The sequence below is a fragment of the Sorex araneus genome, chromosome 6 (genome assembly GCF_027595985.1).
Source record: "Sorex araneus isolate mSorAra2 chromosome 6, mSorAra2.pri, whole genome shotgun sequence".
Classification (NCBI taxonomy): Eukaryota; Metazoa; Chordata; class Mammalia; order Eulipotyphla; family Soricidae; genus Sorex; species Sorex araneus.
In genome coordinates this window covers 43,451,183-43,463,987 of record NC_073307.1, presented here as the reverse complement: position 1 = coordinate 43,463,987, position 12,805 = coordinate 43,451,183, and the positions used below count along the sequence as shown (strand labels likewise).

Sequence of the window (12,805 nt, the reverse complement as noted above, 5' to 3'; positions counted from 1 at the left end):
AGGAATTTTGTTTATTTTTGTTCACTAACTGGTCCTCACTATATAGAATGACTCATGGCACATAAGTCATCAACAGATAATTATTGAATGAATGGATGCATTTAGTGTCTAATATTGTTCCATATAAGTGACAGGAACACCCAGAGAGAAGAGTTAGCTAGGAAAATGGGATACTGCACTTCTTATATGCTAGTAATACATGTATATTTTTTGACTGTTGGTTCCATAGTGTGTTTAATAAGTGAAAAATCAATAATCTCTGTAAATTTAGGATTTTGTACTTTGTACTTGTGATATTTTCAGCAAAAGTTAAAAATTAACTTACAGAATATAGTTTCTTTAAATAATTGTATTAGTTAAGATTATCATAGTACTATCACTTGTTATCTTGCTCTTTCTTGACCTTGGGCAAAGAGAAATCATAGGCGCGTAGGAGAAAGATAATGACAAGAAAGCTTTCTTTGTCCAATAGGTTCCTTGTTTTTGCATTGCCTTTTAACTTTGTTCCTTATTTCATTTATTGTTATATCATGTAGTAAGCAGTTATTTCACTTTACTGTTTACTGTCAAAGATGCTTTGTATTTTTAGACAATGATATTTAATATGAATAAAGCTGTTTTAAAATTTATCTCTCAGATACCTAGATACACTTTTTAAAGCATTTTATTTGCCTGAACTAGCTACTAATGTTATGAGGGAAAACAATAATTTATTTAAAATTCAGACTGTTGGGGCTGGAGCAATAGCACAGCGGGTAGGGCGTTTGCCTTGCACGCAGCCGACCCGGGTTCGAATCCCAGCATCCCATATGGTCCCCCGAGCATTGCCAGGAGTAATTCCTGAGCGCATGAGCCAGCAGTAACCCCTGTGCATCACCGGGTGTGACCCAAAAGCGCAAAAAAAAAAAAAATTCAGACTGTTTTGTTAAAAAAGATGATTTCAACAAAGAAAGACTTACAAACAGATGTAAATTTTTCTAGAGATGTAAATTTTTCTAGAGGTAAATCGGAAGGTTTTGTTTTGTTCTGTTTTATTTTTACAGTCACACCTAAGGGTGCTTAGGGTTTTTTCCTGACTCTGTGCTCAGGGAAACAATACGTGGTACCTATATGTGGTACTGGGGATCTAACTGGCATTGACTGCATACAGGACAAATGCCTTACTCCCTGTGCTATCTTTTCAACCCAAATCTGAAATATTTATACTTGTTTTCTGAGATTTAAATCAGAATCATTAATTATACCCCCTGTACAGTCTTGACCCAAATCAAAATAAGTGTTTTATACTTGTTTACTGAGATTTAAATCAGAATCATTAATTATACCTCCTGTACTATCTCGTTGATCCAAATCAAAACACGTACTGAGATTTATTTTTTTCCTAAGATTCTTTTAAAATTTATTTTATTATTTTTAAATTGAATCACAATAAGATTACATAGTTACAAAACTGTTCATGGGCAGATTTCAGTCATACACCCATCTCTCCACCAGTCTACATTTCCCACCACCAATATCCCCAGTTTCCCTCCCACCATGCCACCCCACTAGCAGGCACATTCTCTCTCCCTCCCTGCCTCCTTCCCTCTCTTCCTTCCTCCCTCCCTCCTCTCTCTCTCTCTCTCTCTCTCTCTCTCTCTCTCTCTCTCTCTCTCTCTCTCTCTCTCTCTCCCCTCCCCCTCCCCTTTTGGGCATATTGTTTGCAATACAGATACTGAGAGTTAATCATGTTTCTTCTTTTACCTATTTTGAGTGCACAGTTCTTATCTAGAATGATTGTTTCCAACATCTTTGTCATAGTGATGACATGCTTTACCCTTTGAACTATCTTTACAACCCAGACTTGAAGTATTTCGTACTTGTTTCCTGAGATTTAGATCAGAATTATTAATTATATATTTAATGCTGTAGCTAATCTTAATAGTTATGATAGCATAATTTTTATGACTCAGAAAGTATATGAGAAATTGTCAAGGAACAAATATCCTACACCATTTTTGCAGTAAATTCTATCATGTTTGTGTAAAATAGAAACTATCATCTGATTTACAAATTATTTTAGCTATAAGTGTTCAAATGTTTGTTTCTATACTTGAGAAAATACAGAAAAAGGAGTTTCAGGATAATCGTGTCATATTCCCATTTATAATGTAGGCATTAGTTTTTATAAGAAGATTCTGTTGAATTATCACATGTTGTCCTATCAAGTCATAAGAAAACTTCCATAATTTATCTTACGAGAGCTAGTTCTACCACTACAGTGAATATGTCGGAAGTTCGTCGTTGCTATCTTTCCACTGCTGTTACCACAGATCACTAAATTCTGCTGTGGGAATGCTGGACATGTATGAGTAAGTCACATTAAAACCATTTTTTTGAGTGAACAACTATGGGAGGGAGTTGCACATTGTTTCTCCTTATCTGAACAGCTGTTTAGAGCTAACTTAGAACTGATTTTGTTTCCCGTCCAGTTTGAAGGGTGTCTAGATTAGTTTTAAAAGTAAGGGCTGGAGTGAAAGTACAGTGGATAAGGTGCCTGCCTTGCACATCACCAAACTGGGGTTGAATTCCCCTGCATCCCATGTCGTCCCCCAGCCCCAATAGGGGTGAGATCTGAACACAGCTGGGTGTGGCCCTCAAACAACAAAGTAAAAGCGGAAAATTGTAAATGTGGAGAGGTTATGTCAAAATACCTTGTTCTTACCTATTCTTTAGACAACAGATTAAAAAAAACCTTAAACGTTGACATGTAATTGCTAAACATGTTTAATTTATACTTTTTTGTATGTTAACAAATACTATTCCTATGATTTAGCTTTCATTAATCATTGGAATCATGTATTTTTGTTTTAGTTTGGTTCGAGGGCCACACTTGACTATAATCGGGGCTTACTCCTCACTCTACACTCAGGGATCACTCCTGTGGCTCTCAGGGAATCATAGACAGTCCAGTGATCCAACTTGAGTGGACGGTATGCAAGGCAATTTCCTAACCCAATATAATGTCTGACCCCAGGGAAGCATGTATTTATAAACAAAGATTTTCTTTTCTGAGGCATTCATGTTACACTAGATTGGACTTTATATCTTATATAAAATCTGATAGAGGATATTGTTAATAAACTCTACATAGAATTTAGAGCAATATGTCAATCCAGCTTCTGTTCTTTGTTTCTGTTTTTAGTTCTTTGTCAATTCAGAAAAAAAGCAATGCTTCTTTGTTTCTGATGTGTATCATTTTAGTGTTATTAACTTTCATATAAGCAAATTTTAGCGTTACTAGCGAGCAGCTAACTAAAGAATTATTTCTGTTGGAGCTTATCTTCAATGGAAGTGTTAAAATATTTAGAGTGAGAATAGACTTCAGTAAAATATTAATGTTGTTTGTGTTATTTATAAGCAGTCATACTGTCCTCAATTAATTTGTTATGCCAAGCTGATAATGGATGCATAAAAATTCTCTTGACATTAGCAGATCCTATTCTTTTTTTCTTTACTACATGTAGCAGTTATATAAACATGAATTAATCTTGTTCATTTGAAGTGAGGAAAAATTGAGAACTAACAGCAACATTTTTTTATAGCTATTTAGAAAGAAATGGTTGTTTGGTTGGTTTTTACAATTTCTGTAAAATGTATATAAATTAAAGCTCCGTGAACATAGAGTGTTTGTCACTACTATGGCACCATTGGACTAGCTTTTGAAAATCATTTTATTTATGGCTGGCAATGCTGATTGAGAAAGACAATATGTAGGCTAGATTAATTTTAGCTTTGAAGTATACCTGTTTCAATATACTGCATATATCATCTTATGAGAAAAATTAAAGTAGTAGTGGCTAATACCATTCAGGCTGCTTTCTACTGACACATGACTTTGAGCAAGTTTTTAAAGTTCTTTAGCCCTGTTTTTTCTCATCTGCAAAATAGGAACAATATTATCTTTATTCAAAAAGTAGGTGAGTGAATTAAATGTTATAATTCATATGTTATACATGAAGGCCATGGCCAAATGACTGACATGTAATTGTAATGTAAAGTTAACACTGTCTTTAAAACTTTATAAGAAAAGTTTGCAAAATATTCTTAGTGTACAAACTGAATTAGGTAAAGAAGTTCTTAATTTTTTGGCTTTTTGGGTCACACCCAGCGATGCACAGGGGCTACTCCTGGTTCTACACTCAGGAATTACTCCTGATGGTGCTCAGGGGACCCGATGGGATTCTGGGATTTGAACCCGGGTCAGCCGTGTGCAAGGCAAACGCCCTACCCGCTGTGCTATCGCTCCCAGCCCCCAAGAAGTTCTTAATTTTTTTATGTTTAGAAGAGCTATGAGTTTTTTTTTTTTTTAAATCCTGGTGTTGATGCTGTGTGATGAATTAGCACAAATTCTACATGGTAATAAGGTTGTATGATACGTGACATAATTGGGGAAATATAAGGCAAGAATACTCCAGTGAAGAGAGACTTCCTGATCTGACTGTTCTCACATGGCAAATCATGCCTAGATCAGCTTTACTGAACATAGAATTAGTATGCCTATGAAGTTATGCTGCTCCTTGTGCATCACTATTGTCTTTTACTAGGAGGGTAGGCGTGTGGGGTGACAGATACATTACTTATGTGTGGGACTGTCCAGATTTAGAGTTAATGATGTATTAGACCTGTGTGGAAGAGCCAACTGACTGTTATTAGCACTGAGAAATTTGGGAAATTGCCTTCCCTCTCTATGGGAAAAGATAAGGAAAATATGTCTGTGTGGAAATGATAGAAACCCCTTTTCCTATGTGCAGTTCTATCTGTCGGAGAAAGAGGGAGTCCTAGTTCTGCTCGTGTATTGAAAACGTTTTTTCAGTAAGATTTTTTTCTTATATGTATATATCTAGAAACAATTCGAGTTAGCATTCCAGAACTTTTTTTTGGGAGGGAGACCTTGTTTTTTTCTTTTGGCTTTTTGGGTCACACCCAGCAATGCACAGGGGTTAGTCCTGGCTCATGCACTCAGGAATTAGCCCTGGCAGTGCTCAGGGGACCAGATGGGATGCTGGGAATCGAACCTGGGTCAACCACATGCAAGGCAAATGCCCTACCCGCTGTGCTATCAATCCAGCCCCACATCCCGGGATTTTTTTTTAATTTAAGACAAATTCTTTATTTTCCAGAGTAAAATGATGGTCCCACTAGGGCCACACCAAATGATGGTGGGAACTGTGAAGTGCTCTGATAGATCTAGCTTTCTGTGCATTCAAAATGTGTATCCTAACACTTGTGCTATTTCCTAGTCTTGTTAGATGGGAAATCTTGTTATTTTTTTCCTTCTTTGGGGTTTCTGCAGCCCAGGGGCTATTCCCGATTCAGCGCTTAGGGACACTTTGAGTGGTTCTCAGAGGACCATGTGGTGCTAGGGGTTGAATTTGGGTTTCTTGCATGCAAAGCATGTGTTCAGCCCTCTGAGCCATCTCTCCAGTCCTGTATTAGATGTTTCCTAATGATTAAACTCTAGTTATGTGATTTGGTAAGAATACCACAGAGAAAAAAATAAAAAGAAAAAAACTAAAGAAAAAATACCACAGAGGTGATGTTATGTCCTTATAAAAGTGCATTTTATTTTAAGGTATAGGATGTCATTCTGGCCCATTATGTATATTTATTCTGTTTACTTAAAGTAGTGCCTCTTAGCTATCCCTACTGTCAGGTAAATTCCACTTTCACTTCCCCTGTGTGCTTAAAAGTATCTTATGGGGAATATTTTGAAATTACAAATAACCTTTCTCTAGGGGCCAGAGAAAGAACACAGACGTCCCATATGCATGTGGGACCCCCATCCAACCCCCACCCTAGTACAGCATGGCTCCCTGAGCACTGCTAGCTATATTCCTGGAGATCCCTGAACACTGCCAGGGTTACCCGGTGGTCCAAATACAGATCACGTCCGTGGGCCCTAACATTGAATTGTTAAGCCCAGTTGATTGAGTACTACTAGGAGTGGCCCCAGGGTCCCTTACTGACTGCTAGGAAGCCCACACTCCCCCTAATATCTATACTGAAATAGACTTTGAGCTTTGTATCATTTAAAAAATAAAACCAGGCATTTGCCTTGAACATGGCATGGGCTTGATCCCCAGCACTCATATTGTTCCCGGAGCTTGCCAGGAGTGATCCCTGAGTGCAGAGCCAGGAATATGCCCTGAGCACAGCTGAATGTGGCCCAAAGAGCTAAAAATAAAATAAATAAAATGCAGGGATGTAGCTCAGTGGTAGAGTTCATGCCTTGCATGTATGAGTTCCTGGATTTGATCCTGACATAGCAAATAAAAATACGAAAGAAAGAAACACAAGAGGGTGCTAGTTACCACACAATTTATGGTTTTTTTTTTCTTGCGGTTTCACTTTCTCATGAATTACAATGCAAAATTTTTGATGTAGATAGACTCCTCATTGCCCTCTCATTGTTTTGTTTTGTTTTGTTTTTAGTCTTCAGTTTGAATATTACTTTGTATGTTCTTTCTTCATATAACAAATCAGTGGCATGTTTCTCATCTTAGGATTCTAGATTTCTTTTCTTTTTTTTTTTTTTTTGCTAATTCAGAACAAAATCAATGTAATTGTTTTTGTCGAGCATTTTTAATTTTATTTAAACCAAACCTAGCATTTGATTTCCTGAAATCTTAAAAAATTTACTAATTTATTTTTTCCCCTTCCCTCCATTGATGTTGTCATGACTGGTGCTTATCACCATGCTTGGCCATAGTGATGCTGATGATTTCATTTAGTACTTACCTGGGGTTGCACATCAAGATGCTGTGCTTTAGAGGCTGGCCCACATCCAAAAGAACAAAAGCAACTGGTATTGGCGAGGATGTGGGGAGAAAGGGACTCTCCTTCACTGCTGGTGGGAATGCTGACTGGTTCAACCCTTTTGGAAAACAGTATGGGCACTTCTCAAAAAAATTGGAAATTGAGCTCCCATCTGACCTAGCAATACCACTTCTGGGAATATATCCCAGAGATGCAAAAAGTATAGTAGAAATGACATCTGCACTTGTATGTTCATTGCAGCACTGTTTACAATAGCCAGAATCTGGAAAAAAATCCAAGTGCCCAAGAACAGATGACTGGTTAAAGAAACTATGGTATGTCTACACAATGGAATACTATGCAGCTGTTAGAAAGGATGAAGTCATGAAATTTGCATATAAGTGGACCAACATGGAGAGTATCATGTTGAGTGAAATAAGTCAGAAAGAGAGGGACAGACATAGAAAGATTGCGCTAATTTGTGCAATATAAAGTAACAGAATGAGCGACTAACTCCAAGAATAGTAGATATAAGTACCAGGAGGACTTGGAGGGCTTGGAAGCCAGCCTCACATGCTTGGGGAAAAGGCAGCTCAGATAGAAAGGAGACCACCAAGTAAAGGGGGGTGCTAGGAGGGCCTGCTCGGGATGGGAGATGCGTGCTGAAAGTAGATTATAGACCAAACATGATGTTTGCTTGTTACCTGTACTGCAAACCACAACACCCAAAAGGAGAGAGAGAGCCCTGCCACAAAGGCGAGGTGGGGTGGGGGGGGGACAAGATGGGGGTAGTGGGGGGGGGATACTGAGGTCATTGGTGGTGAAGAATGGGCACTGGTGGAGGGATGGGTACTCGATCATTGTATGACTGAAACGCAAGCACGAAAGTTTGTAAGTCAGTAACTGTACCTCATGGTGATTCATTAATAAAAAATTATTTTAAAAAAGATGCGGTGCTTGTCCTTTATTTGCAGTGCTTGCATACATTCTTTCTGGACGTTGCACTCTTTAGTTGTGATGTTCACACATTGCTCACTGAAGGGTTGCACTCCTGGCTGTGCTACTCATACATCTTGTATTTGTGGTGCTTGCAGGGGTTGGCATCCTTTAGTTGCTCTTTCACATACACCTGGTTCTGGTTGGTTTGGCTTAGCTAGCTTTTTGGAACTGAACTCTGGACTTTTGAAGATAATGTTTGTCAAATCCTGATCTAGTACAGTTGATCATAGTCATGTAGCTACATGTCTACATTGTTTGACTTCTTTTAAAGATGTTTGACATCCATTTAAAGACCTTAAAGAACTTTGAATTGTGGATCTATGTAAATGGCCCACAGGTTGAAGCAATTGCAGTATGAAATTGTTTAGAGTTTACTTTGTCTCATAGGATCACAAAAAGTAAAGTGATCATACATTTTAATTTTCTTAAAAGAATCCTGGTTTACATTAACTGCTACAGCTGTTATTATACTATGACATTATGTACTCGTATGATGATGATAATAATAATGAGAAGCTACTCCCTTTCATCCTTTAAATTTCCATTTAGATTATATGTACTTCTGTCTACAATAATTATTTTTTAAAAAGTGGGCTAGAAATAGGACTACAGTAGGGAATGAAAGCCATGCAAGATGAAATTTAAAAACTTAGTTTTGGGGTGTGAAGAGATAGATTAACAAGCTGCAGTACATGCTTTGCATGCAGGAGGCTTAGGTTTGATCCCATGGCATCATATGATCCGTTTCTCCCCCAGCCTTCATAGGCACTTCAGGAGCTACCCCCAAACACAAATCCAGAAATACCATTCGAGCACCACCAATTGTGATTCTAAAACCAAAAGAAAAAAAATTACTTTTGAAGGTTTGTATCAGAGATTCCTATGACCATCTCAGTGATTTGTTAGAATTCATACACCTCAGAGGTTGTTATACTTATTGTTACTGTTTCTTTTTTTTTTTTTTCTTTTTGGGTCACACCCAGCGCTGCTCAGGGGTTACTCCTGGCTTTGCACTCAGGAATTACTCCTGGCGGTGCTTGGGGGACCATATGGGATGCCGGGGATCGAACCCGGGTCAGCCGCGTGCAAGGCAAACGCCCTACCCGCTGTGCTATCGCTCCAGCCCCTGTTACTGTTTCTTAAAGTAAAGGGATGCCAAGTAAAATCTGAGGGAATTAAGTACACGAGGGAAATTCTGGAGGAACTCTGGAGGTACAAACTTCCAGATGTCGATTCCACTGAAGTCATACAAGATATGTTTAATCCCTCCAGAATAACTTGTGATAACATGTACAAAGTGTCCCAACCAGAGAAGTTCACCCTAACCTCGGTGTCCAAAATATTTATTGGAGGTCAGCCACATAGGCACATAGCATCTGTGTGCCTGACCTAGGTTACATTTCATCTCGAGGCCCTCGAGAAAGAGATACTCACTGTAAATTACACAGCATAAACTGCTTAAATTGGCTCACTGTGGCCCAGGAGGTCAGGCACACAAAAACCTTCCTGTCAGAACATTGTAGGCACTCAATTCAGATCCCAGGAGCTGGCCAAGGACTAGTCTGAAAGCAGCCATTCTGAGAACAGTGCCTGATTTGAGCATTCAGGTTTTCTGAGTTACCCCTTCCCAATACAAAGTCATACATGAGCTGAAGTTTAAACCCAGCTAAGTCTGACCCCATCTGCTGTTTTTTTTCCAGAAATTTTTGGTGACCTTGTGTACTGATTTGCTAATTAAAAATTGTTGACTGGGGCAGGAGCCATAATACAGTAGGGTAAATGCTTGCACGCAGACAACCGGGTTGAATCCCTACCACCCCATCTGGTTCCCCGTGACCAACAGAAGTGATCCCCGAGTACAGAGCCAAGTGTAATCCTTGAGCACTGCCAGGAGTAATCCCTGAGCACTACTTGGTGTGGCCCCAAAACAAAAATCCAAAACAACCCGCCCCAAAATTGTTGACTAGATGAATATCTTTTTTTTCTTTTAATTTTTTATTTTTGAGTCACACCCAGCAATGCACAGGGGTTTACTCCTGGCTCATGCACTCAGGAATTACCCCTGGCAGTGCTCAGAGGACCATATGGGATGCTGGGAATTGAACTCGGGTCGGCTGCGTATAAGGCAAATGCCCTACCCACTGTGCTATTGTTCCAGCCCCTAGATGAATATTTCTAATAAGCTTTTTTTTCCCTTCACATGAAGATAGAGAGCTTGATAAGAGCATTTTCATGTGCTTCTCTAAATAATAGTAGTAGTACCTAGTTATAAAAGAATGTTCAGTTCCTTTTCTTTTCATTTAAACACTGATTGATAAGGTTTTTTATAACACAGTTGTTTAGGCATTTAGTGTTCCAACCTCAGTCCCACCACCAGTCCACCAGTGTGACCTTGGCTCCACCAGTGTCACGAGTTTCTTACCCACCCCCTAAGCCTGCCCTCTTAGCAAGCACAAACAAATTTTCCTTGTTACAACAAAATAGCAAGTGGAATTATCAAAAAAACCAATCAATTTTAAGTCAATTTGTGATACTTGCTATATCTCAGTGGTCTTGCTAAAGTCACTTGTCTGAGGATTTTCTGGGCTGATTGGTGCTAGTTGAGCGTTCTCTGTGATTTTGCTCTTTGAGCGTGGTGGTCTTCTATGCAGCGCCCCCATCAAATATGCATTGTGCCTACTAGGCTGTCAGTGCTGTGAAATTTGGAGGTATCTACTCAGCCGTGTGCTCTCGAAACTATGGAACTGGGATGATTTGATGGGTTGGTGACTTGATGAAGTTCAGTTGTGGAGCTGGGCTGTTTATGTACCAGAGGATGTTGGGTGTGGATGGGGGCTGCTAGGCTTTTAAGTAGCACTGCAGCACTGTCGTCCCGTTGTTCATCGATTTGCTCAAGTGGGCACCAGTAATGTCTCCATTGTGAGACTTGTTACTGTTTTTGGCTGGCATATTGAATACGCTACGGGGAGCTTGACAGGTGGGATTCTCTTGGTAATTTGCCGGGCTCTTCGAGAGGGATGGAGGAATTGAATGTTACCTCAATTAGAAAAAAAAAAGTGGAGGGCTGAAGAGTACAGTGGGCAGATTGCCTTGCACATACAGGGATGATCTGGGGTTTGATTTCCAGCATCCCAAATAGTTCCCCAAGCCCCACCAGAAGTGATCCCTGGTAAAGGAGCCAGGAGTAAACCCTAAGCAATGCTGAGTATGGGCCAAAAACCCAAAACCAAAACAACAAAAAAAGGGCATAGTTCTTTTAGAAACTCATGTCTTCTCTATTCCTTTTATTTGAACCTTGGCATTTGTGGTGTTCCCTGGTTTCTTCTTAGCTCTTTAATCAGCCCAGATGATTAGTTCTCTGAAGATTTCTTTCTGTTTGATGCAATCTGTGATCTTAACTGTGATAAATAATATTACACAAGTTGATAATGTGCATTAGGCCTCTTATTGATGCTTTTTTCAGTTTCAGGAGAATGAAGACATGAATGAAGGCTTTTAGGTAGGGAAGGGAATTTGCTCTTCCCCATTCCAAGAAGGCCGCAGCATTCTCAGCCCAGAGATTGGCCTATCTGGGACAATTCAACAGCTTGGCATTCTTTTGAGTCTTTAGTTTTTATTTTCAATAGTTTTGTTTGTATGTAAAATATTAAAAAGTATTGTACAGAAAAATTGTCTAAAATTTGTTTTTTGTTCTTAATATGTTTACTTAAAAATATAATTAGGAAAGTTTTAATTTACGAATAAGAATGATTTGCCTTATAGAGAATAGATTTGAATGGACTCGTACAATTTTCAAAAGTTTAACTTTTTTCTTTTCTTTTTCTATAGGTATTTGTGGAAACACTAGACAAGTGTTTTGAAAATGTTTGTGAACTGGATTTAATTTTCCATGTAGATAAGGTACTATTTTTGTATTGTTAAATCTTTTTATTCAAGGAAAACATTAATATGCAAAAATATATTTAGTGCAAAATAGCTGGCTACATATAAAACATTTTAGCTAAAACTAAAAGTTGGTTTTAAATATGCAGTCAGTTAAATTTTTGCAAATGCATATAGTTATGTAACCACTACCACTATCAAGATATAGCACAAGTAATGCTCTCTTTTTTTGAGCATTTAAAAAATACCATTTGGGCTAGAGATTCTATACAGGGGTTAAGGTACTTGCCTTGCATGTAGCATACCCTGGTTTTGTTTGTGGTATCACATGTTCTCCTGAGCATTGCTGAGTATCGTGGAAGCCTCCAAGCCCTACAGCCCCTAGTACTGTGGAGGTGATGCAGGTAATCCCTGCCTCTCAAGGACTCTGGTAGCATCACTTCCTTGGGCCCTCACATTGAATAGTGGTGAATAGTGGGAGAGGCCTTTAGACTGCTTAGTACTAACTTGGAGACCCTCCCCGCAAAATATTTATTTTGTTATTTGGTTTCTTGGCTACCCCTGACAGTTCTTTGGGTTCTTCTACCAGCTCTGTGCTCCAGGGTTGCTCCCAGAGGTGGTACTCAGAGGATGAACCAAAAAAAACTACCTTTTTGGGGAGAGGGGGGTGATTTTTGGTATGCACGCTGCAGTGCTCAGGTCCTCCTCTTTGTGTGTTGCCAGGGATGGGACATGAGTTGACCACATACAGAGCAAGAGCCCTACCCACTGTACTACTGCTCTGGCCCTGGTTACAGAGATTTTTGCCACAAAACCCTTGGCCTGCTTTTGGATGAGCAAATCAAAAGAGGAAGTTATAAGCAAATATCAGCATATTCCTCATTCTTACATCCTGCTTAGCATGTTTCTTATCTTCACTTTGTGACAAAGCTGCGGCTCTCTGCAATATAATCAGTTTCTGTATTGAAGAAAAAAAGTTTTTAATGGTTTCCATGTAATCTACTCTCCCGCCTATCAGTAGTCCATATTTTCTTTTACTGTGTTAGCAGTTTCTCATCATAAATCCTTATCTGTATTAGTCACCCTGAAGTAGTAGGACAGGATCACCTCTGCCCACGCCCAGTCA

General features: G+C 39.0%; 1 protein-coding gene across 3 annotated transcripts in view; it reads left to right on the top strand.

The window, feature by feature from the left end:
* Positions 1-12,805, top strand: part of AP3S1 (adaptor related protein complex 3 subunit sigma 1) — a 53,005-nt gene that overhangs the window by 25,825 nt on the left and 14,375 nt on the right. For all 3 annotated transcript variants that reach the window (XM_055141803.1, XM_055141804.1, XM_055141805.1), the window contains exon 4: positions 11,626-11,697. In XM_055141803.1, coding sequence (XP_054997778.1) covers positions 11,626-11,697 — 72 coding nt within the window. The remainder of the gene's footprint in view (positions 1-11,625; positions 11,698-12,805) is intronic.